At 34.5% G+C, this 27,393-nt stretch overlaps 1 protein-coding gene across 3 annotated transcripts in view; it reads left to right on the top strand.

Annotated features, from left to right (window-relative positions):
- CCDC122 (coiled-coil domain containing 122) overlaps window positions 1-26,956 on the top strand; it is a 50,789-nt gene extending 23,833 nt beyond the window's left edge. For all 3 annotated transcript variants that reach the window (XM_090258330.1, XM_090258329.1, XM_090258331.1), the window contains 5 exons: window positions 2,386-2,530; window positions 3,032-3,147; window positions 12,277-12,675; window positions 13,442-13,558; window positions 25,975-26,956. In XM_090258330.1, coding sequence (XP_090114456.1) covers window positions 2,485-2,530; window positions 3,032-3,147; window positions 12,277-12,675; window positions 13,442-13,558; window positions 25,975-26,124 — 828 coding nt within the window. In that variant the 5' untranslated portion in view covers window positions 2,386-2,484 and the 3' untranslated portion in view covers window positions 26,125-26,956. The remainder of the gene's footprint in view (window positions 1-2,385; window positions 2,531-3,031; window positions 3,148-12,276; window positions 12,676-13,441; window positions 13,559-25,974) is intronic.
- The last annotated feature ends 437 nt before the right edge of the window (window positions 26,957-27,393 follow it).

Raw genomic sequence — 27,393 nt, 5'->3', positions numbered from 1 at the left:
TTCTTATGCCAGTACCAGACTGTTTTGGTTACAGTGGCTTTGTAGTATAGTTTGATGTCAGTTATTGTGTTTTCTCCTGTTGCATTCTTCTGTCTCAAGGTTTCTGTGACTATGTGGGGTTTTTTTTGTTGTTGTTGTTGTTTTTTTTGGTTCCATATAAATTTTCGAAGTATTTGTTCTAAGTCTGTGAAATATGTCACTGATATTTTAATAGGGACTGTGTTGAGTCTGTAAATTGCTTTGGGTAGTATGGACATTTTAATGATGTTGATTCTTCCCATTCATGAACATTTTATATGCTTCCATTTATTTGTGTCTTCCTTAATTTCTCTCTTCATTGTTATGTAGTTTTTTGAGTACAGGTCTTTTATCTCTTTGGTTAAATTTATTCCTAGGTACTTTATTTTTCTTGTTGCTATTGTAAATGGGTTTTTTTTTTTTTAGTTTCTATCTCTGATGTTTTATTGTTGGTGTACCAAAATGCCTTCCATTTCTGAATATTGACTTTGTACCCTGCTATTTTGTCAACAGTCAAATATTATAGAGACTTATCTTCCTGGCTCTGGAACCTTGGGCAGGGGAGTGCCTGGTGTGGGGCTGGGACTTCCTCTCTCCTTTGGGGGATCTCCACAGCCAAAATATCCCTCCCAGTTTTTACCCACCACATGTGTGTGTGGGACCAACTCATTCTGCATCTCTACCCCTCTACCTAGTCCCACTGTGCTCCTTCTTTAAATCCCTAATTCTAGGACTTCCATTCGTCTAGGTTTCAGGTGGTTTTGAATGATGGTTGTACTATAGATTAATTGTAAATTTAATGTGGTTGTTGTAGGATGCAAGTACTGCATTTACCTACACTGCCATCTTGACTGGAAGTCTAATTCTTTACCCTTGTAATCAACTGAGAGAACTAACTGAAAGTGTAAATATACATTTTCAAGATAGAAAGGTTGAATTAGGAATAAAGTCTATGATTATGAAACCCATACAAAAGAACTAATGAGAAAATCATATTTGGATTTATTAGCATTAATCTGAAATAGTTTGTATGTTAAACTAGTTTCTATGTTAAACAGAAAGGTCATAGATTAATGGCATGAACAGAATGAATGGGCTTAGTATCAGGGAAGACATCATAAAGAAGGCAAATTTGAAGTGAGATTTGGAGGAGGGAAGAGATATGAAGAAAAGAGAAAGAATAATAAATTATCAGGGGTGGTTATGACCCCCTGCTGAGTAAAGTTCTCAAGATTTCTTTAGTTTGGTAATATATTTCCAAATAGAGTTGAGTCTCCTCACTTAGAAAGCAATTTAACTTTGTTGTTCTTTTCTTTTTGCTTATATATCAGGTTTTAACCCTTTATATTTTTATTTTTGGGAAAACATATGTAACTAGTATATAAGTACTTTGCATTTAACAAATCTTTAGGAAAGATATTGAGTGATTTTGCAGATATCCTTGTAGGAGCTTTCTTACACATTTCTTAATGTTATGGTAATATTTCACTTGTTTTTGCTTAGAAAGTTTATCATGACTTTTATAGTTGGAAAGATTCACAGGTTTTATAAAAATTAACTAAGCTTTTTTTAAAGAATGTCATTTAAATAGAAAAAAATCCATATGTTCAAATATTAAACAGGAGATGACAATTTGAGGAGTATTTAACAATGTTAAATTTCTTTTAATGATCATGCAAACTTGTATGGTCTCCTTTGCATAGGAATGGACAAGCAGATTCAGGTACTCTTTTCTATAGGCTGCTAATATCTTTAACTATGCCCATTCAGCTTTCACTTGCTATATTGGTAGAGGAGGGAACTCTTTCTCTCCATCTTTCAAAGGACAAAAATATCTACCCTTCATCTGATCAGTTACTCCTAGATAAAGAAGAGGTTAAAATATGATTTTAAAGTTGCATAAGGCTTTCTCAGGCCAGAGTAACACTGACAGGAGGGCTCTATTTTCCACAACCTATACTCATGGCAGAAATTGCTAATCCAACATGGCACTATTTCTGCCTGATTGTGGCTATAGTTTTAGAATCCATTTTATTACAGTACTGGAAGTACCAGCTACTAATCCATAGTAATTAATTACTCACTGAATGTGTCAGTTACTGTGCTAACCATGTTATATATATTACTTTAATTATTACAACAGTCCTTTGAGGTTTTACAGATGAGTATAACGATGATCAAATTTAAGAAACTTGCTCAAGATTATAACAGCTGCTGAAAAGCAGGAGAACCAAGATTCAAATACAGTTCTACCTTCCTCCAAAACTCTTACTTAACTATTGTAATTTAATTTTTGAAACTAATGATGAAATATCATTGCCATTCCAATGAGGTATTTGGCAGTTAATTTTCTTTTGGGGTCACCAGGATATATGAAGAGAAAAAAGAAAACTGAAATATTATCAACATTGATTATTTTGTAAGAGTAAAGAAGGTGAATTAAGAAGGGGAAAGAGGCACAGAAGAATGTCAGGCAACAAAGAAAGGAAGAGTCAAGAAGATCCTGAAGAAGGTAACAGAGCAATATTTAGAAATAAACAATTAATAGATAAGCAGTAAAAAAAAGTATTTGATAGTATAATTGTGTTAAAATTTATGGAAAGTTAGAATATTGGGAATCTGTTAAATTTATCCAGGAAGAAACTTATTCGGTGTTTAGAAAAGGCATAAAAACCTGAAAATGCAGGGAGGCCTATAATCATCTATAATTACTATATTGGTGTTATGGTGAAAGTATAATTATAGTATATGTGCTGGTGGCCTGGATAAAAACAATTGGGACAGTCAAAATATTTGTACTGTTCCATTAAGAAACAGGTATAGCATTGCAGTAGGCTATTTTGAATTGTCTATTACTGTGGTTCTTTATTTTGATTGTATTTATAGTTAGAAAGGGGAAATTACCAACCCTAAATTTGTTTTGAAAAAAAAAATCACGTTTTTTATGACTAAGTAAAGAAAATTGACTTGTTTGCATTTAAATTTTTATTATGTGTGTTATTTCTTTTTCTAGCTTTGGCTAAACAGGACACATCTTCATTAACCGATGCTGTAGAGCAAGTTGCAAAGCAACAACAATCACAAACATCAGAAATAGAAAAAAACAAAAAAGTCTTGTATCATTTACAGGTAATCTGTTTCATATTGTCTTCTAAATGAGTCTTATTTTCTTTAAAACTAGGTTAAATGATAACAGAAGTTTTTGAGGGTTTTTAATTTAGGAAGTCAATTATAAACTCATATTTTTATATTTACTTCTTTCTTAATTATTCTGCTGTCCCTAAGCGAAATCCATAGGAGTATTTCCATTTTGTGGAACATTCTATACACCCAATATAGAAATAATTAACAATGTCATTACAACTGTGGTATGAGCATATAGAACCCAATGTGTCACATGGAATTAATTAAATTCACTTCTGTTTGCTAGGTTTTCCTAAAATGCTGAAATTTAAGAAGGTTAAGTTTTTAAGCCAGTATTTTGAAAGCTATAGCTTGTGAATTGTTAATTGTTAATGCACATTTTAAGTAGATAAGGAACATTTCTGTGCTTTCTATATTTCATAATATATTTATAATTCCACTACAGGGGATCTGGAAGCCTTATTTGGTTTTTGCATGCAGCATAATTAGAATAACTATTTTCTGTTAATACAGCTTTAAAAAGGCAAAATAGAAACAGTTTTTTATTAAATATATCATAGATATGAAAAGGAGTTTTAGAGCTGACCTGCCTAGTTTGGAAGACAAGATTTACTAATTTCAGCTTTGTGGTTTAATTTCTCTGTGCTTCTGTTTTCTCATTTTTTAAATGGAGATAATAATAGGAACTGTTTATAAGGTTTTCATGATAATTAATGAATTAATACTTATAAATATTATGTAATATATTCTTGCTGGAGCCCTGGTGGACAGTATAAGACTGGATTTTGATATTGGCTTTAAGTATATATTAACATATCAGCATAGAGCTGATGACAATTATACTATCATGGTAATATGTATTTCTTATACATATTTGCATTGCAATAGTCATGTTAGGAAAGAATTCATGTTTACAATAGGATATAATACAAAAATAATAATGTCTTCAAGTTCTATAAAGAAATTTCCTGCAACACTTCTCTGTCTTCAAAGAGTTTCACACAATATTTCACTTATATTGAGAGCCTACTTTCTGGTAAACATTTTGCTGAGCATGGTCCACTTTTAAGTTGCTCATTATTGTTTGAAGAGGGAAATACAGAAGTAAACAAATAATTACATGCAGGGTGGCAGTGTCAATAATAGAGGCATGAATACAGATTAAACACTGAAGGTGTGATCACAGAGAAAGTTACCTTCAGTTGAGTTTTAAGGACAGAGTTCACTTGAATGATTGGGTATGTGAGACAGGTTTAAAGCTTAGGGGGTGACGAGGACAATGTTCCAGACAAAAATAGCCTGATGAAATTCACAGAGACCTAAAATAGCACTGGTACATTCACAAAACTGTAAGTAGTTCAGTGGTGATATAGCATTGAGTGCGTTTTGAGAATTAGAGATGGATGCCATGGTATGAAACTTGGGCTTTACTTTAAGGTGATGGGACATTGATGACAGTCTTTAAGCAAGGGAGCAAGGGATTAAATTTATGTTTTTGAAGGAAAATTATAATACAACAGCCATTTATGATAAAAATTCTCAGCAAATTAGAAATGGAAGAGAAATTCCTCAGTCTAAAAAAGTCCATCTATATAAATCCTACAGCCAACTTTATATATAATGGTGAAACATAATTTTTTCTCACAAGATCGGGAAAAAACAAGGATGTGTGCTCTTACTAGTTCTAGTCATGCTTTGGTACTGGTGGTTCAAGCCACTGCCATCATGCAAGAAAAGGGAATAAAAGGCATCCAGATTGGAAAGGAGGAAGCAAAACTGTTTTTATTCACAAGCATGATATTTTTTTAATCCCAACGAATCTATTTTTAATATGTTTTATTGATAATACTTTTACAATTGTCCCAATTTCCCTTTCCTCTGCTCCCCTCCACCCGGTGGCCCCGCTTCCTCCAGTTGTCCCCCCCTTTTAGTCTATGTCCATTGGTTGTGCATATAGTTCTTTTCAACCTCTTCCTGTCTACTCCATTCCCTCCTACTATGCTTAATTCCTGTACCATCAGTCTCCCTTTCTCCCTTCCCCCTCCCTGCTGACCTCCCCCCAATATGTTCCCCACACCTATAGTTCTTTTTCTACTCTCGTTGCCTATTTAGTTTGCCTTTGTTTCAATTCCCTAGCTTCTGTTGTTGGTTCTTGTGATGCAGTTTTCATTTTAATGTTCATAGTTTTGATCCTCCTTTTTCTAAACCAGTCCCTTTAACATCTCATATAATAGTGGTTTGGATCTAGTGAACTCTTTCAGTTTTATTTTGTCCTGGAAGCACTTTCTCTGCCCTTCTATTCTGAATGACAATTTTTCTGGATAGAGTATTCGTGGGTATAGGTTTTTGATTTTCATTACTTTGAATATTTCTTGCCAGTCCCTTCTTGCCTACAGGGTCTCCCTTGAGAAGTCAGCTGATAGTCTAATTGGGCCCTCTTTGTACATGATTCTTTTTTTCTCTCTTGCTGCTTTTAAGATTCTCTCTTTACCTTTAATTTTTGACAATTTGATTATAATGTGTCTTGGAGTGGTTCTCCCTGAGTCCAGTTTTTCTGGAACTCTCTGTGCTTCCTGGACCTGTAAGTCTATTTTCTTCCCCAAGTTTGGGAAGTTCTGCTTCATTACTTTTTCACATAATTTTTCAATTTCTAGTTCTTCTTCACTCTCTGGCAATCCTATAATTCGTATGTTTGATCTCTTATATCTGTCCCAGAGATTTCTGATCCTCTTCTCACTTTCCTTGCTTTCTGTTTCCTCTTTCCGCACTGGTTGACTGTTTGTTCCATCCCTATGTACCGGTTTGTTGATTTGAACTCTGGATTTTATTTCCTCACCACTTGCCTCGTATGTGTTTTCATTCTTTTCAGTATTCTTATCTTGTTCCAAATCTTTTGTTGATTCCGTAAGTCACCTAATGACTACAGCTCTGAACTGAGCCTCTGAAAGGTTTCTTATTTGTTTATCTGTCAGATTCTTCATCTGCTGCCTGGTGAGCTGTGTCACTGGGATTTCTTTAGTTATCTGCCGCATTTTGACAGCTTTGCCTCTTGGGCAGGCTATAGGGGGTGGAGCCCTGTGTACTTGTCACAACCCTAGGACCAGTGGCGATCCTGACCTTTCTTGCAGCGCTGTGGCGCTTTGAGTGGAGGCAGGGGTCCAAGATGGATTCCTGCCGTTATTCTCTGCTGGGAAACCACGATCTATCCTCCTGCACTCTGGGTCTCATGGTATGAGGTAATGCGGGGGCTGTCTTTCCCAGCGTTGGGGTTGCGAGCTGCTAGGGCTGAACTGCAGCCGGGATTGCTCTCCCTGCTGCTGTCCCTGCTGCTACCTCAAACAGCACTGCCCAATTTTGCCCCTCCCACCTGTCCGACAAGCACTGCTGGTTTATAACTTTGTATGTTGGGCTTCCATGTAGTTTTATTTTCTGGAATCTCTAGTTATCTTTTGTCTTGAGGTAGTTGTATTCCTTTCTAGTTGTAGAGGGAGACCGAGCATGTCAGTCTAAGCCTCCATCTGGGCTGAAAGTCCCTAATGAATCTATTTTTTAAAAAGCTGTTAAGAATAATAAATTAGTTTAGAAAATTTATGAGATATAAGATTAATTATAAAAATCAATTGTATTTCTATATACAACAAAGGAAACCATCAACAAAATGAAAAGAAAATCCACTGAATGGGAAAACATATTTTCCTATACAGTACATATGTTAAGGTATTAATATCCAAAATTTATAAAGAACTTATAAAACTGAAACCAATAAAACAAACAATCCAATTAAAAAACGGGCAAAGGACCTGAATAGACACTTCTTCAAAGAAGACATACAGATGGCCAATAGACATGAAAAGATGCTCAATGTCACTAATCATCAGAAAAATGCATACTGACACCATAATAAGATATCACCTCACAGCTGTCAGAATGGGTATCATCAATAAATCAACAAACAACAGGTACTGGCAAGGATGTGGAGAAAGGGGAACCTTCATGCACTGTTAGCAGCAATGAAGATTGGTGCACCCATTGTGGAAAATAGTACAGTTTTCCCTCACTTAACGCGGGTATTACGTTTTGCCCCCCCGCCCCCCTGCGATAGGTGAACATCTGCGAAGTAGGAACCTTACATTTATTTTAGTATTTATATACATTTTAAGGCTTTATAAACCCTTCCCACACACTTATAAACCATTCCCAGTCCCTTATTAACCTTTCCTACTTCCTTATTAACCTTTTCCACACTTTTATAAACACTACTTATGTTCTTAAACATATTCCACACTTTTAAATCTATGTAACTTTAACAACATATGTATACAGTACTGCAAAATCCTGCGATATAGCAAAAAATCCATGATGAACAATTAAATATAATATTTTTAAAAATCCCATGATACAGTGAGGCCATGATAAGTGAACCGCGATATAGAGAGGGACTACTGTATAGAGTTACCTCAAAAAATGAAAGATGGCACTGCATTATGACCCAGTGATTCCACTCATGGGAGTATATTTGAAGAAACCCAAAACACTAATTCAAAAGAATATATGTACCCCTATGTTTATTGCAGCATTATTTATAATTGCCAAGATTTAGAAGCAGCCCTAGTGTCCATCAGTAGATAAGTGGATAAAACAACTATGGTACATTAGCACAATGGAATACTACTCTTCCATAAAGAAGAAGAAAGTTTTACCCTTTGTGACAGCATAGATGGACCGGGAGAACATTATGATAAGTGAAATAAGCCAGAGAAAGACATATACCATGTAATTTCACTTATATGTGGGACCTAATTAACACACTGAACTAACAAGCAAAAGAGAGACAGACTCATAGATAGAGATCAGGCTGACAGGTCTGTGGGGCAGGAGCAACTGGGGTTGGAGGTAATAAGCAAAAAAGAAAAAAAAGTGAGAAAGAACTCATGAACATGGACAACAGTGTGGTGATTGCCGGGGGGCACGGGTGGGTGGAGGTGGAAAGAGGGTATAGGGAGGATATATAGTGATGGAAAATAAAATAAAAACATAAATTATAAAAAAATAAAAAGGCTGACCATACCAAGTGTTGGTGCAGATAAGAAAGAACAGAACTCTCAGACCTTGTTATTTGGAATGTAAAATGGTATAACCACCTGGGATAACAGTTTATAGGTTTTTAAGAGGTTAAAATATATCTTCCATATAGCTCAGCTATTCAATTTCTAGACATTTATTTACACACACATGCAAAATATAAAAGTATATGCCCATTGGAAATCTGGAAACAATCCAAATGCTCATCAGATGAATGAGACAAAATGTGATATATTTATGTAAAGAATACTACTTAGCAATAAGAAGAAAGAGCTACTGATATATCCAGTGATATAGATGAGTGAAAGGAGTGAGATTTTAAGAAGTATAGTATGTATAATTCTATTTATATAAAATTCTCAAAGATGTAAACTAATCTTTAGTGACAGAAAGTAGGTTAATTATAACTGCAAACAGAGATGAGGAGGGAAGAGTGGATTATAAAGCAGCAAAAGAAAATTTTGTGGGTAATAGATATGTTTATTATGTTCATTGTGATGGTTTCATGAGCATAACAAATTCACCAGACTGCAAAGTTCAAATATCTGCAATTTATTTACATCAAGTATACTTTAATAAATCTGTAAACAAACAAAAAAAGAGAAGAAGAAGGAGAGGGAAAGGAGAAAGAGGAGGAAGAAGGAAGGGAGGGAGAGAAAGAAAGGAAAGAGGGAGAGGAAGAAAGAAATGTGAAGGAGAAGAACAGTAACAACAAGAAATATAATTCTAGTAAAAGTGATTGAAGAAGGAATGGGTTGTAGGATGAACTGACTAAACCTGGGGAGAAAAGTAAACAGTTACATTAATCCAGGAAAGAGAAGAGATGATAACCAAATCAGTGGAAATGCTATAGTTTCACATATTAATAAATAGGGTGAATGGCTTGATCTGCTTGACATGGCTTGTGCCCTTTTCCTGATCATTCCATATGCATCACTAATCACTCATGTAATATTTATTGAGCACCACTTTGTGCCAGGTACCATTTTAAGCACTGGGATGATGGTGGTAAAGAAGATATAGACAAGGTTACTGCACCCACAGAGCTTACTTTCTAGTAAGGGGAGGCAAGCAATAAAGAAATAAACAAAAGTTAACTCCATTGATTGATGTGTTAAAAAAGAAATACAATAGCATAGTGTGTAGAGAGTAACTGGGGGAAGAGGATGGGTGGTTAATTTATATTTTTATTTAGGGAAGACTATTCTGATGATTAATAATAAAGCTGAATTGTGAAAGACAAAAACACTAATAGGTAATAGCTAGGGGTAGAGCATTATAAAGTAGAGAGAACAATTACAAATGCCCTTAGGTGGGAGGGAGCTAGGTATATTTAATAAACAGACAGGGGGCTGGAAGGTGGGGAGAAAACTACAAGAAAGGTGGAACTGGAGATAGAAGCTAGAACATACAGGAACTTGTAAGCCACATTAACAATCTAAATTTTATTATTAATGCAATGGAGGATCATTAGAAGATCTTAAGCAGGGAAGTAATATGATGTGATTCATTATTTTTAATGGAGCTCAGTTGAGGTACAGAGGAAAGACTGGAAACAGGAAGATCAGTTAGAAGCTAGGGTCTGCTTAAAAAAATTGGGTAGCAGTGAATTCGGGATTTTACTTTGGAGGCCAAACTATCAAGATTTGCCGGTACATAGATGTTGATGGTAAGGTAAAGGGGAGAATCAAGAATGATTTCTAGATTTTTGAGTTTTCAGGTGGGAAGTGGTACAGTTTATTGAAATCAAGAAGACTGGGGAAAGAACATGTTGAGTGTGTAAATTAAATGTTCTTTTCTGAACATGTATAGTTGATAAGCTTATTAGTTATAGAAATAGAAATGTCAGTGGGCATTTGAAATATCTGAACTGGAGATAAATATTGAGATTCATCAGCATGTTGTATTTTTCAGTGTACTTCTCTCTCTTGTCTCTGCCAGGAAAAGGTTAGATTGTATCTGTATTTTTAATGCAGTAACTCCCTCCCAAAATCATAAATGTGTTCAAAGTAAAACCCTACTAGATAGAAAAAAAAAAAAAAATAGATGGCCTGCAGAATTGTTTTGATGGCAGATATAGATAATAAAAAGAAGTGGGGATGTAAGGATTGCCCCCAAAGTAGTACCATTAGTTAATTTGTGAAAATAGGGGTATAGTAATTTGCATTTTGCTCCCATTCTTCATTTTTGTATATATTCAGACCCTTTGCCATGTATTGTTATAATGCTCTCCCATAGTGGGTGAACATACACCTACATTTTGACTATGAGTTTCATCATGTGACCAGCTGGGATGTTAGCAGATGTTATTCAAACAGAAGCTTGAAAAAGCTCTTCCATAATTGAGCTTCAGTTTTTCTGCATCTGATAGCATCATGAGAAGAAGATGTCTGGCCTGGCCCACTAGAGGATAAGATACATGTGATGCAAAGGCAAGACACCCCAGCTGGCCCAGTCAGCCAAACTAAATTATCTAAAAGCCAGCCAACCCCCAGACATTTGAGCAAATCCAGCCAAGGTCAATGTCTCTCCAACTTCAGCTGCTTCCTGTCATATGAGAAATAAACACTTATTTTTTTAAGTCACTGGGGTTTTATCATTATGACAATACATAATAGATACAAGGAATTACAGGATGAGAATGGGGGAGGATTAGTCTGATTTTTGGATATGATGAATTTGAGATGGCTAGTAGCAGCTCAGTGTAGGACTCAAGAGCCACTCAAGTTCTGTGAATCATCAGCATATAGGTAGCTCAAGATACATGTATGAATAAGATTACCCAAGGAATGTATATAGAATTAAAGGAGGAAATTATTGTATGATGACTGCACTCCAAGGAAGACCTGCACTTGAAGGAACCATTATGACTGAAAAGGAATGCTCAGAGATATCTGGGGAGAATCAGAGAAGAGTGGTAGTGTGAAAACAGGAAACAGACACATACACACAGTCATGGGATGTAACATACAACATAGGAAATATAGTCAATAATATTGTAATAACTATTTATGGCACCAGATGGGTACTGGAAATATCGAGGAAACACTTTGTAAAGTATACGATTATCGAACCTGAAACTAATACAAAATAATATTGAATGTAAACTGTAACTGAAAAAAAATTTTTTAGAAGATTTTAAAAAGGAAATGTTTGTTAGAATTGCCAAATGCCCAGAGAGGTAAGGTAAGTATTTTTATACTCATTTTACAAATGAAGAAAAATTAGGTTTGGATAGGTTAATTAAGTTTGTTATGTGTGATCATAACAACTGGTGAATATACTACAGTAAGGGCTCTAGAACATAGGCCTTTTGGTTTTTTAACCCAGGGCGCTATCATTTTATTATGTTGTCTTCCTTCAGTATGTATTTTTTAAATGTAAATATATTATTTAAATAGTAGCAAAATATCTTTTACATATAAATTGTTAAGACTAATGATAAAATTTTAATATTTAGAATTATATGAACATTAAAAAATAAGAAATATCATAAAAACAAAAAAATTTTACCCTTTGCGACAGCATGGATGGACCTGGAGAATGTTATGCTAGGTGAAATAAGCCAGTCAGAGAAAGACAAATGCCATATGATTTTGCTCATATGTTAAATCTAATGAAAAAACTGAATTAACAAGCAAAATAGAGACAGACTTATAGATAGAGGCTAACAGTTCTTGAGGGGGTAGGGCTGTTGGTGAGGGGAGGGATCTGGCAAAAAAGAAAAAGGACTTACAAAAGACACAGACAACTGTGTGGTGATTGCCAGGGTGTGGGGGTGGGTGGGGTGGAAGAGGGTATAATGCAAATAAATGGTAATAAAAGAATTACAATAAAAATAAGCTATTAAAAAATTAAAAATATATAACTCTGGGCTCCCACTGATATTATAACATAATTTTGTTATGTTATTGAATATTTCCTTCCATTATACATACATTTTTCTATTATCTGATAAATATTTTCTCATATTGTGATTTCCTACATGCACAATGACTTGAAAAATGACAAAAATGTTGAAATATTTTACAGAATGAACTTCATGAGCTGGAAAAACAAATAGTATCTGTTTCTGCAGAAGCTAAAGAAACAGAAAGGCTAATTTATCAGCAAGATGCTGCCATAGAGAATAGCAAACTTCAGTGTGAAAACCTGGAACTGCAAATCAAATCCTTACATACAGAAAATGTAAAACTTAAATTTGACATAGAAGCAGCCCAAGAAAATTTTGAGGAACACCTGATAAAATATAATGAGTACTATGCAAAAATAAAATTGCATAAAGATAGTTTAAGGGAAGAAGAAAGCAAATGGTTATTTATGACTGAACTCCACAAAAAACAAGATCTTGTTAAAAAACTAAAGACAATGAAAGAGGAACTTAGGCAAGATCTCCAGAATCCAGAAGGAAACCGGATGAAACAAGTACAGGTTTGAAATATCACTTGTTAAACATTTTTCTATTCCTTTCTTTTCATCTACATTTATTGTGATAAATTCATCATTAACTTAATAAAATACCATGGCTGCTCTAACTAGATTCAGAAACTAATATTTCACAACTTTAAAAAACTTGGATAAGTACATGCATTATGTAACAACTATGCCAAATGTGCAAGTGAATAAAGAAAACATCCCCAGATCCCTTGTGGATTAATTAAAATGCCTACTCAAACAAAATCATGGTGAACAATTATCCTTTTGTTGCAGGAAGTGTGACTCATAAAAATGTTGAAATCCTAGCTTCTAAGCCTTTGGATTCAGACTAACCCTAGTCAATTTAGAATTCTTAATCATGTAACTCAAACAATATGAATTAATGGTTGAAGCTTACACATCTGTTTCTCTTACTATTCTTTGAAGGGAGTGGGAGAGACAAAATATCTATTATGTCTTGCTAGAGTCTTACAAGTATCCTTTACATTGTTGCTGGACAATTGCTAAATGCCCTATCCTTTATGTTTTATTTTCATTTGGATTTTAGTTATAAATTTTTAAATCTATGCTTTGTTTATTTGGATAAGAGATAATAGTTTTTTTTTTAATTATTTGTACCTGTAGAACTAATATTCTAATTCTGTTTATCAAAATTAAATATTATGACTGGTGTTCTTAAATTATAAAAACACTGAAAATCTTGGATTTATATTGATTGTTCATTGTTTGACTTTTTATTTTGAATTTTATATATATACAGGAAGACATTATAAAGCTAAAGGATAAAATTACAACTATACAAGCATATATCCTTGAAAAAACTAGTTTTCTTCAAGAAGAAAATAAGATACATGAAAAATTAAGAAAAGAAATAGAGGTAAGTCTTATTTACCTGGATTTCAATGTTTGATGGATTCATTTCTTAAACTTATACTTGTCAGGGCAGCTCTGCTCTTGAGAAATTACCCAGAGACTGCTGTGGAAACAAGTAACTAGTTTATTGAGGGAACAAAAGGGGGAAGAAGGTTGAGGGGAGAAGCAACTCCTGGACCAACTTGAGGGCCTGTAGGAGCAAGGGAAATGGAGGAATAGAAACTCCCAGTCCTCCTCATGGACCCATAAGAATCTCCTGCCTGGACTTTGCAGGTGCCTTTTTCATACTTGTCAACCACATATTTCGGTGAGGATGAGTTTGCTTATTAACATACTCAGAAAGTCATTTGCATCTCATTGCTTTTTACCCCTACCAGGTTAGTTAACATATCCTGCTGGTCTGGGCTAAATCATTAATATATCCTGTGGGAATGGGCTAGGTCCATTAACATATCCTGTTGCAATTCTGACCAAAGTCCAGGTTTGCATTTTAACTGCCTCCATGTTCTGACAATACTATATTTAGACTTTCCACAGTTAACTCCCAACCAGCTAGAGAACAATAAAGAACTGTATAAAACACTGGATAAGTCCAAATCATTAATAGATAGAGATAACAACCTCATTCGAAGATATTCAAATATGAATGTATTCTGACAAAGCAAGCACTCATCCATAAAAATTCTGGCCAAAAATTTTGCCAGTTCTCATCCCACCAACAACCTTGTGCCCAATTAATGTCTTTATAGAAGAGGCTATTGAATCAAAAATGATAACCATTCCAAGACAGACATCGGAGGCTCTCAAAATAGAATAAAAGAAATGAAAGTCATTAATATTATAAACCCGTTCACATTTGCAATTATTGAGTCCAATTAAAAATTTGATATAAAAAATTAAAATGAGAATAAATTTGGTTACCATTAGTAGATTTCTTAGTCATTGTTGTTTAGATGAATGGAAATGAAAATAGAAAAGAATAATTTTAATGCTTAAGACATTAATTTGGAAGTTAAAAAGTTATATGTCTTCAACTTGCTTGTGACGAATTTGATACAATTAAAATATATCTGAAAATTTTGAAGATAAAAATCCTTATGTTTATAAAATAATCTCTTTAAGGAATACCATGATTTATATTACATTTTACTAGTCATCTAAATAAATGGGTTTCTTTTTGCCCTTTTAGACATCAAAATGTGTCACAGTTATTTCTTTTAAAAGACACACACACAAACTCTATAAATATCACTTTCACTGTATCATAAATGCTCAATTATTGAAATGCACCATAACAATAAAAAACACAAGACTCATTTTAAGAGAAGGTTTTGGGTAACATTTATGTGTATTATTTAGAGATAATAAAATGCCAAACCAGCCAGCATAACATTGAATAAATGGTATCAAAAGTTTTTAAAATATGGATATCCAAAAAACATTGGAACACATGACTAATCTCATCCTTAATAAGGGATTGGTCATTTAAACCACAATGCAATCCCCATATTTATCCTGTCAGATTACCAATATTACAACTGGTAATATGTGGAACACCTGAATTCTAATATATTATGGTTATGAGTGTAAATTGGTAAAAGCATTTTGGAAATAAATTTGAGATTACCTAATAATTTTTATGCTAATATACTTTATTGAGGTCTAATTGCCAAAAGACTAAGGGCACAAATTCTAAGGGTTTGGCTTGATTAATTCTAACTAATGTTTATGTATACCCATGTTACCATAACCTAGACTAAAATATAAAACTTCCCATCATGATCAGAAAGTTCTCTTGTGACCTTTTCCTCAAGCTACCACTATTCTAATTTTTAGAAACAGCTTTATTGAGATATAATTCACTTACAATACATGTCACCCCTTTAAAGTGCATAATTTAATGATTTCTAGTATATTTGTCTTCTGACAAATTTGGGAAACTTTCGGCTCTAATATTTATCTCAATTTTATTTTTTAGCTCTGCCCTCTTTCTTTGCTCCTTCCAGGACTCGTGATACAAACAATAGATCTTTTTTGCGTTAATATCACAGAAAAATATTCGAAGGAATATTGGACAAACTTTTTCCAAACATGACAAAAAAACTAATAGACACAATTTTGCAAACTTGAATGCTTAGCAAACCCTAAGCAGGATAAATACAGGGGAAAAAGTACATATAAGGAAATTGTCAAACTACTGAAAACCAAATATAAAGAAAAATATCTTAAAAGCAGCCAGGAAACAAAAGTCAAGAACAATGATTAGAATAATAAATTGACTATTATTTAGGTTCACAGCAAAATTAAATGGAAAGTACAGAGAGTTCTATATGCCTTCTACTCCCCAACAGCTTTCCCCAAGCCGCCTCCACTGTCAGCATTTCCCACCAGTGTAGTACATTGCTTTCAACCGATGAACCTACATTAACACATCTATCTCCCAGAGGCCATAATTTGAATTAGTGTTCACTCTGAAACTAATACAGTATATGTCAAGTGTAACCGAGAATTAATTTTAAAAAGAAATAAATATAAGATAGCTAGACAATACATAAACATTTCAATTTTGGGCATTACAATTCTAAATAACCCAGAGTCAAAGGAGAAATCACAAGAACAATTAGAAAATATCTGAAAATGAATGATAATAAAAGCACGACATATAAAAAATTGTGGGCTATAGCAAAAGCAGTATTTAAAGGAAAATTTACACATTTAAGTGCCGGTATTAGAAAATAAAATAGGTTTAAAGCAATTATCTAAGCTCCCACCATAAGAGACTAGAAAAAAAGAAAAAATTCAGCCAAAAGCAAATGGAAGAAATGAAATAATAACTAGCAGAAATTAATGAAATAGAAAACAAAAACAGGAGAGAAAAACAACAAAGAAAAAGTTGAAAAGGCTAGTAAAATCCATAGCAACACTGATCAAGAAAAAGGATAGGCTGTTAAAGGCCAATTATGAATAACTTTATGTCAAGAAATTTAATGACTTAGATGAAATGGACCTATGCCTTGAAAAACACACATATAATTAACATAAGAAGAAATTACTTCTACATTTAGGCCTATAGTCCATTTCAAATTAAGCTTTATAAATGGTGTGGGGTAAGAATCAATGAAATTGAATTTATAATTAAAACCCTCTTCATAAGGAAAGCTTCAGACTGACATGGCTTCTCTGGTGAATTCTATCACACATTTAAGGAAGAAATAATACACAGCCTATACAAACTCTTTCAGAAAATGGAAGATTCAACTCCTTCCAACTCATTTTATAAGGCCATTATAACCCTCATACAAAAAAAATGATAAAAACATTAGCATAAATTACAGTTTCATGTGCCTCATGAACGTAGGTGCAAAATTGTCTAACAAAATATTTTCAAATTGAATTCAGCTATATATAAAAAGGCTAGTCCTTTATGACCAAGAAGAGTTTATGCCAGTAACGTCAGGTTGGTTCAACTTTGAAAGAGCAAACAATGTCATTTGTCACATTAGCAAAATGAAGGACATAAAAAATTTAATTAACTCAGTAGTTGCAGTAACAGCATTAGAAAAATTCAACACCAATTCATAATAACAGCTGTGAGCAAATTAAAGACTAGAAGGGAACTTTCTCAACCTGATAAAGGCATCTATAAAAAACTCACAGCTAACAACATTATATTTATTGGTGAAATGTTGAATGCTGTTTCCCTAAGATTGGGAACAAAGCAAAGATGTCTTACCCCATCTCCTCTCTAAAGCATTTCATATATATATATATATATATATATATATATATATATATATATATATAAATATGTTTTATTGATTATACTGTTATAGTTGTCCCAATTTCCCTTCCTTCTGCTCCCTTCCACCCGGTGGCCCCCCTCCCTCCAGTTGTCCCCCCCCTTTAGTCCATGTCCATTGGTCGTGCATATAGTTCTTCTCAACCTCTTCCTGTCTACTCCATTCTCTCCTACTATGCTTCTTAATTTCTGTACCATATCCCTCCCTTCCCCCCTTCCCGCTCCCTGCTGACCTCCCCCCAATATGTTCCCCACACCTATAGTTCTTTTTCCACTCTCGTTGCCTATTTAGTTTGCCTTTGTTTCAATTCCCTAGCTTCTGTTGTTGGTTCTTGTGATGCAGTTTTCATTTTAATGTTCATAGTTTTGATCCTCCTTTTTCTAAACCAGTCCCTTTAACATCTCATATAATAGTGGTTTGGATCTAATGAACTCTTTCAGTTTTATTTTGTCCTGGAAGCACTTTCTCTGCCCTTCTATTCTGAATGACAATTTTTCTGGATAGAGTATTCGTGGGTATAGGTTTTTGATTTTCATTACTTTGAATATTTCTTGCCAGTCCCTTCTTGCCTACAGGGTCTCCCTTGAGAAGTCCGCTGATAGTCTAATTGGGCCCTCTTTGTACATGATTCTTTTCTTCTCTCTTGCTGCTTTTAAGATTCTCTCCTTATCTTTAATTTTTGACAATTTGATTATACTGTGTCTTGGAGTGGTTCTCCCTGAGTCCAGTTTTTCTGGAACTCTCTGTGCTTCCTGGACTTGTAGGTCTATTTCCTTCCCCAAGTTTGGGACGTTCTGCTTTATTATATTTTCACTTAATTTTTCAATTTCTAGTTCTTCTTTGCCCTTTGGCAATCCTATAATTCTATGTTTGATCTCTTATAGCTGTCCCAGAGGTTTCTGATCCTCTTCTCACTTTCCTTGCTTTCTGTTTCCTCTTTCCGCACTGGTTGACTATTTCTTCCTTCTCTATGTTTTGGTTTGTTGATTTGAACTCTGGATTTTATTTCCTCACCACTTGTCTTGTATGTGATTTTGTTTTTTTCAGTATGAGTGGTTTTCAATCCTTTTTCAGCTTTTTCCAAATCTTTTGTTATTTCTGTAAGCCACCTTATAACAATAGCTCTGAACTGAGCCTCTGACAGGTTTCTTATTTGTTCATCTGTCAGATTCTTCATCTGTTGCCTGGTGAGCTGTGCCACCGGGATTTCTATAGGTGTCTGCCTCATTTTGACAGATTTGCGTTTTGCTTTGCTTCTTGGGCCGGCTATAGGGGGCGGAGCCTGTGTACTCCTCACAAGCCAGCGACCGGTGGCAATTCAGCAACCTTTTTCCCTTGCACTGTGGCGCTTTGTCATCACTACCCAGAGACCGGTGGTGATCCGCAACCTATTTCGTGGTGCTGTGGCACTTTGTGTGGGGCAGGGGTCCAAGATGGATTCCTGTCATTATTCTCCACTGGGAGACCAGGATCCATCCTCCTGCCCTCTGAGCCTCACCATCTGAGGCAATGCGGTGGCTGCTTTGCCCAGTGTTGGGGTTGCGAGCTGCTGCGGCTGGACTGCAGCCAGAATTGCTCTCTCTGCCACTGTCCCTGGTGCTACCGCAAACAGCACCACCCAGTTTCTTGCCCCTCCTACCTGCCTGGCGAGCGCCGCTGGTTTATAACTTTGTATGTTGGGCTTCCATGTAGTTTTATTTTCTGGAATTTCTAGTTATCTTTTGTTCTGAGGTAGTTGTATTCCTTTCTAGTTGTAGAGGGAGACCGAGTGTGTCAGTCTAAGCCTCCATCTGGGCCGGAAGTCCCTTAAAGCATTATATTGAAGTTTGTACTCAGTGCTGTAAGACAAGAAGAAAATATTTTTCTATATTTTTAAGGAATATTTTTAAAAACCCTAATAAACCAGTAAGCAAATTTAGTGAGAAAGGTCCAATGGTAAAAAGTCAAAATGCAAAAAATCAATTATATTTCTATATAGTTTCTATGTAGTAGCAATAAACAACTGAAAAATGAAATAAAGCAAAATGCTCTTTATTAAACTTAAAAGACATAGAATTCTTGCCAATAAATTTTATGAAAAAAATACGTTTTCTATAATAAAAATATTACTGAAAAATTAAAAATAAATGGAGTGATATGCTATACTCATGTTCTACAAAACTCAATATTTTTAAAATGCTAATTTTCCCAAATAATCATCTATAGTTTCAACACCATTCCATAAAAATCCCAGTAGGAACGCTTTTTGTAGAAATTGACAAACATTTATAATTTATATGCAAATGCAAGGGGTCTAGTTAGCCAAAACAATCTTGAAAAAGTAGAATAGGTTTGTAATACTTACCTTGTCTGATAGATTTATTATGAAGCTACTATTATCAAGGAAGTGTGTATTTGTGAAAGAATAAATGGACCAATGCAACAGAATAGTTTAAAAATTAATCACACTTTGTCAATTTTACAAAGGTTTCAAGATAATTCAATGAAGAAAGAAAGTCTTATCACAAGTGGTGTTAGAACAATTGAATATCTGTATGGAAACAATGAACCACTGTGCCTACTTCACAACATACACAAAACTATTTGAAATGGATCAGAGATCTAAACATAAAAGCTAAAACTGTTAAGCTTTTAGAAGAAACCATAACAGAATATCTTCACTATGTTTGGTTTAGCAAAGATTTCTTAGGACACAAAATGTACTAACCATAAAGGGCAAAAATTGACATATTTGATTTCAAACTTTGAAACTTCTTCAAAAGACATATCAAGGAAATGAAAGGACAATCGAGTGCCCATCAATAGTTGAATGGATAAAGAAGAGGGGCACATACTGTATATACAATAGAATAGTACTCCACCATAAAAAGAATGAAATTTTACCATTTTCTATAACATGGGTGAACCTAGAGGATATTATGCTAAGTGAAATAAATCAGAGAAAGAAAAATACCATGTGGTTTCACTTATTTGTGAATCCTAAAAACAAAATAAGCAAGTAAAACAGAAATAGACTCATAGATACAGAGAACAAACTCAGGGTTCTGGATGGGAGGACAATGGGACAGCTGAGTGAAAAAGGTGAAGCAATTAAGAAATATAAATTGATAGTTCTTTAAAATAGTCACAGTGATGTAAAATACAGGATAGGGAATATGGTCAGTAATACTATAATAACTAGGTATGGTGGCAGGTGGGTAGTAGACTTATCAGGAGGATCACTTCATAAATTTTATAATCTAACCACTACACTATACTGAAGTTAATATAAATAATATTCAATGTAAATTGCAATTGAAAAATAAAAAAATTTAAACATGAAATGATAAAATTATAGAAAGAGTAAAAGTATTTGCAACAAGTATATCTTAGAAAGGACTTATGTCCAGGACTTACATATAATGAACTCTTACAATCATTTCTAAAAATGGATAAAATATGTAAACAGAAATTTCACAAAAGAAGACAGAAGATAGCCAAAATGCATGACAAGATGCTTGGCATCTTTAACAATCAAAGGAATGGGGGGAAAAAGCCATAATAAGATAACATTTCACACCCAATAAAATTGTTAAAATTACAACAAAAAAATATTACCAAATGTTGCCAAGGGTGTGGAGCAACTGAAATTTTTTGCATTTTTTTGATATCATAAGATAGTGTCACTGTTTTGGAAAATGGTTCGGTAATTTTTTTTAATGTTAGCACATACCTAACTTATGTCTCAGCAATTCCCTTACTGGGTTTTTACTAAAAAAAAATGAAAACATATGTCTTTGAAAAAACTTGCATATGAATGCTCATTTAATAGTAACCCCAAGATAGAAACATCACAAATATCCTTCAAAAGCAGCATGAATAAGCAAATTGTGGTGTGCTCATGTATGGAATAATAGTCAGCAATAAAAAGAATGAACTATTAACACACACAACATGGAGTGTAAATTTGTCAAAAGTCATTGACCTGCACTTAAAAAATCTGCATATTTATACTTTCATTAAAATACTTAACCATACTCTAAACAGCTGAAGCAAAAGAAGTTGCGTGACATATTCAAATGGCAGCAAATGAGCACTAAGTCTTTTAAGTGCAGTATATTCTACATTTGTAAAACAATGACATTGTGTATTTGTTACATATATGGAGAAATGAATAATACAGAATTTAGCAATATATTTTACATAATGTTCTTCTCAGAACAGGGTTGCAGCCCTTTGATTTACAAAAATTGTTTCATTAATTCATTCAACACATTTATTGAGTGTGGGTGCACACCCCAGCTCGGTGGAAACTCTGTCTGGCAGAGGTTTTGGGATTGTGGATGAGGAGAAATGGGTTAGCCATGGCACTAATTTCTCTCTGGGAGGAGAGAGGTGGCAGTTCTCTCTAGTGGAGAAAAAGCCCCAAAATCTCTTTTTCTGAGCCTTTTATTGACAAAGGTATGTATGGGAGCATACATTCAGGACACATAAATCACCAATCAGCTTCAAACGTTTGGATTACTATCAACATCTGGGAATTACAGATAACAATGAAAGGAGCACAGTGGTCACTTTAGGTCAAGGTCTGCTGGATTCTCTGGTGCCAGAGGATCACCAGGTGAGAGCAGACCAAGCTTCAAAGCATGATATACATTCTTTAAGCCCGATCTCCCACAGGGAACCCCAGTGCAATTATCAGGTCATTCCTGCCTCCAGCTTTCCCGGTTTTCCAGTTGAGACTTACAGACCTTTTGTAATGCCTAGCTCACAGCGAGGCTACAGTTCCCAATACCACACAAAGCAGTTCCCTACAATTGATGTCATAATATGTGTCAATTATCTTCTTTAGTTCTAACTATAGAGTGGTGACCAAAATAAATTGATAAAAATCCCTCTCCTTATGGAACTTGCATTCTAGTGGGAGAGACAGACATAAACAAGATATATAAGTAAGATATTTAGCACTAGCTCTGTGTGGTGATCTAGAGTTACAGTAAGGATAACTCTCACATCTCCATTCTGATCTGTTCTGTATTCATTTCATATATTAACTACTGAAGAATAATTTCAAAAGCAAGTTAATAACATACAACCAACAAATTTATTGATTAAACAAAATTTTGTTCCAATTGTTATATATATGCTATACATATCGTCGTCGGCAGCCGTCCGTCTCGAGAGACGATGGTGTAGCTTCTCAAGAGTCTATCTGCACCGCCGAGAATGGCTGTGCAGTCCGACTCGGGAGTGACACGGTATCTGTCTCCTCCCGTGTTGAATCGACATCTTGTGATGACGCTGGAGTGTCCTCTCCAGTGAAGCTGAAGCTACAGAGCCTGGGCAGGGTGATATGGAGGGTCTGCTGTTGCCCATGCAGCAGACCCCCCCTCTCTTCGCAGCTGAAGGGTCCAAGGGAAAGACGGAGTCGATACAGCTTGGCCTCAGGTGCGCCGCAGGAGTTGCCGGTGTTGACTACAACGTCAAACCGCCTTAGGGACTCCGGCTCCGGATTTTCTGTCGGGGTTTACTCCCTTAGCCTTTCCCCTGAAGAGGTATGCCGCAAGGCAGCGGAGGTTTTTTGGAGTCAGAGTTTTCCTTCTCTGATGTGCCCTGACTGGAAGATCGAACCAGCGACACTTAGCTCGCAGGCCGACGCTCAATCCACTGAGCCAAACCAGCCAGGGCCAAGCTATACATATGCTATACATATGCATATGTAATATATACATATATAAATGGATATATATCCTCTTGAGTATATTCAATTTATAAAACATCTTGAATATAGCTTTATCATTTAATATATTTCAGTTTATTCCTTATTTATTTCTAATCTTTTAAAAGTCATTTTCTATTTTGCCAACATATCAGCAAACTAAGTTCACTAATTTTAATAAATTATCAGAATTTCCAGAATTACCCAAAATTAAAAACTTATAAAGGTGTATAAAGTTTATAGCAATTTATGTGAATTGTTAATTGACAAGTTTTTACTTTGTTTTTATAGTTTATTTTGGAATGATTAGAATATTTTTGTCCCAGTTCTCTGCTCTGCTGCATAACTATGCTTCAATATAATTGGTTTTCTTTGTAATCTTCTAAGTTTATTTCATGCATTAAAAAAAAAAGTTTATTGTATTTTTTCTATTACAATTTAGTTCCCTAACACCCTCTCCCCCCTACAATCTTTGCATTTAAAAACATTATTCTAAGGAGTCCATAGTCCTCACCATACTGCCAGAATGATCCATACCATAATAAAGGTAAAGAAGCCCTGAACTAAAGGAGGAGCTGAGAAAGAAAAAGGGGGAAGTTTTGGGGGAGAAACAGATGACATTCAATGTGTGGTATAATCTGGGTCCCAATGACAGCTGAGGTGTGGAGAGAAGGGGAGACAAGTTGGGGACAGAGTCTTAAGGCCCCCCCAAAACCCAAAGTCTTGTCTCCCTATATCCCTCTTAGGCTATAAACTTACTTTTGACGTGCTGTTTTGATAAATTTGGTGGCTTGTTGTTTTCACAAATTAATCCCTATTTAAATTGACTTATAACTGTTCTCCTGACTTGCTAGATCACTCTCTTAAATAGATATAAGAATGAAGAGATAATTTCTCAGCACTATTATTCTATTAGTTCATTTAAAAGTGAGTGTTTTACTACAATGAAATACTACTTCACACCCACTAGGATGGCTATGATAAGAAAGACAGAAACTAATTATTTTCAAGGATGTGAAGAAATTCAAACCCTCACACATTGATCATGGGGAGGTAGAAGTAGAAAACAGTCTGTCAGTTCCTCAAATGGTTGAATATAGCATTACCATATGAGCCAGTAATTTCACTCCTTGGTAAACAAGGTCTGTCAGGAAAAAAAGTTCAGCCATGATTAATGTAAGGAGAATGGTTTGTATGACATTGCTATAACCTGGCAGCCAAGGAGAGTGGATTGGAATGTACATGCATGAACTATGATGGCTTCACTGTACTAGTCAGTGGGGGCAGTAGACTCTGTTGAGTGAGCATGTGTACTGTGTGGCCATCACATTTAAAATGACTGAGTGAGTAGAGCAACAAATCTGCTCTACTCAAATTTTGCATTAAGCTAGAACATTCCTCTGGAGAAACTATTGGGATAATTCAGAAGGCTGCCACTATGGGCAGCTGGTGATTGGCAGTTTCATCATGACAATGTGCCTGCTCATGCATCATGTCTCATGCAGTTTTTGGTGAAACATCAAATTACCCAGGTGACTCAGACCCCTTACAGCCCAGATTTGGCACCCTGCAACTTCTGGCTTTTCCCAAAATTAAAATCACCTTCAAAAGGGAAGAGATTTCAGACCATCAATAAGATTCAGGAAAATACAATGGGACAGCTAATGGTGATGGGAGAACTGTGTGAGGTTCCAAGGTGCCTACTTTGAAGGGGACTGAGGTGTCATTGTCTTATGTACAGTGTACAATGTTTATTGTATTTTGTATCTTCTTCCACAAATGTCTCCCTTTTTCGTAGTACATGGCTGGATACTTTCTGGACATACCACATACCTCAGAGGAGTGAAAACATGTCCACACAAAAACTTGTACATGAATGTTCATAGCAGCATTTTTCATAATAACCAAAAAGTGGAAACAACTCAAAAATAGTCATCAAATGATAAAATAGATAAATGTATATCATACAATGAAATATTCCTTGGCAATAAAAGGGAATAGAATACTGAAACAAGCTAAAACATGGATGGCCATTAAAAACATTATGCTAAGTGAAAGAAGCCAGTCACAAAAAACCATATATTGTATGATACATTTTATAAAATGCCCAGAATAGGCAAATCTAAATACATAAAAAGAAAGATTAGTAGTTGCCTAGTGCTAAGGCTGGGACTGGGGAAACGGAGAGTCACTATTAATGGGCACTAGGTTTTATTTTAGGCTAATGAAAATGTTCTAAAATTGATTGTGGTGATGGCTGCACAGTCCTGTAACTATACTAAAAACCATTAAATGATACACTTTAAAAGATGGGTTGTATGGTATGTGAATTATACCTCTATAAATCTGTTTTAAAAGTTCTTTGTATTGCCAACACTAATCTCAGGAATTTTGACTTTTACTTTCACTGTGCTTCAGTGTCTGGCTCAAACACTGATCTACTTAGTGACAGGGAAGTGGACGTGCTCTACACCTTTTAGGTCAATGGGTCCGTGTTTCAATGAACCACTCGATACAGAAGTAAAATCATTGCTGTTAGCTGGTAACTGCTTGGTAAGTAGAAGGCAGTCTGTCACAGATGCTTCACTTAGGTTCAAATCCCAAACAGCACTTGCTAGCTGTGAAACTTTGGTCAAATTACTAAATTCCTTTGGTCTTTTCTTTCCTTATACAAAAATGGGTGTCATAATATCCACATTATAAGGTGTTAAGAGAATTTAATTATATGTAAAAAGCTCTCAGCATAACAACTAACATGTAAGGTGTCGAATATGTAGTTATAATTAGTTTATTATTATTATTATTTACAGTGAATAATTCCTAATCAAGTGCTTATCTCTTTCGAGTAGTCAAAACATTCTTTCTGGCTATTTACTATTTATCCTTCTCAAGCCCTGTTTACATATATTCTTCTTTTCTTAGGTACAACATAAGAGATATGGTGCAATTCTTAAGCGTTTGCATTGTCAGGTGAACAAGCTTCAGTCAAATAGAAGGCAGTGGCAATGGGACATTCAACAACTAGAAAAAACTGCAGCTGAACTAAGAAAATGCATTGCAATGAAAGATTAACGTGGCTGTAGGACAATGTAGAGCACAGAGTATTCCCACAAAAATTACGGGACAGAATGTTGAGAAATCGACTGGATTTTTGTTTTGGAATTTTATTTTTATTAATGTATAGTTGACATACAATATTATATTTATTTCAGGTATACAACACAGTGATCTTACATTTATATACATTACCAATAAGCTTCTATCATAGGTCTGTCTTAATGATCGATATATTTTCTTTTTTTTCAAATCAGTCATTGTTGATTAAAGTGCCTTCCAACCTTACAATTGATAGCAGTAGTTAGTCTATAGGAATGCTTACAGAATAGTGGATGACTCTATGAATATTGTTCATGTATATAATTACTCATGAATGCCTATTTATAAACTGTTGCCTTCACTATTATATGAAGAAACCCTTGACTTTACAATGATTTAAACTGTAAAGATATTTAAATGGTTGTCTGTTTCAAACTTTATTAGAACTTGTTCCTTTACTGCTGCTTTTACAGGAGCCCATAAATATTGACGTTTACAATAATGTGGTTATGTTTTCAATGCCTCAGATGTATTGCTTAGTTTTGTCTTTCTTCCAGAAGGTAGCAATCATTTTTCTGTTACTAGATAACATGTTTTTAGAGTGTTGCAAAACATAAATTTTTTGTTCATGTTTCTGTCTTTAAATTATTTATTATTCCTATGACTAAAATAATATTGTGTAAGGCAAACTTGTCAGCTCTTAAAAGAAAAATGTTAACCAGTATAGAAAAACATGTATTTTTTTTTTCATTGAAAGGAAAATTCTATGTCCATGAAAACAAATAAAAATTTGTCTCTTTTAAGATAAAAGGGCTCAACTGAGTCAGAATTTTAGGAGCAAAAATAAAATGTTAATTATTAAATACATGGTTTTTATTTTTTTAATTAAATTTTTAAAATTACAGTTTACAGTCAGTATTATTTTGTATTAGTTTTAGGTGTACAGCATAGTGGTTAGATAATCATATACTTTATGTAGTTATCTCAGTATTATTGACCATATTCCTTATGCTGTACTTTACTAAAAACATAGTTTTTAAATATATGCTTTAAGATTTAATGATTGCAAATCAACATCAAAATGATATCACAAGTTTATTTTCTCCTCATCTTTCTATGTGCTTGAGATTCAATAAGATTATAGATTATATAAAACCCAATATTAATAATTTTACGATGTCTAACATTAATAGTCTTATTATGCATTTACATGGCTTATTATAGCTAACACTTTAAATGGCTTAT

Source organism: Furipterus horrens, unplaced genomic scaffold (genome assembly GCF_987537825.1).
Source record: "Furipterus horrens unplaced genomic scaffold, mFurHor1.1.pri manual_scaffold_12, whole genome shotgun sequence".
In the NCBI taxonomy this organism is placed as follows: Eukaryota; Metazoa; Chordata; class Mammalia; order Chiroptera; family Furipteridae; genus Furipterus; species Furipterus horrens.
This window is presented reverse-complemented; position numbering and strand designations above follow the sequence as displayed.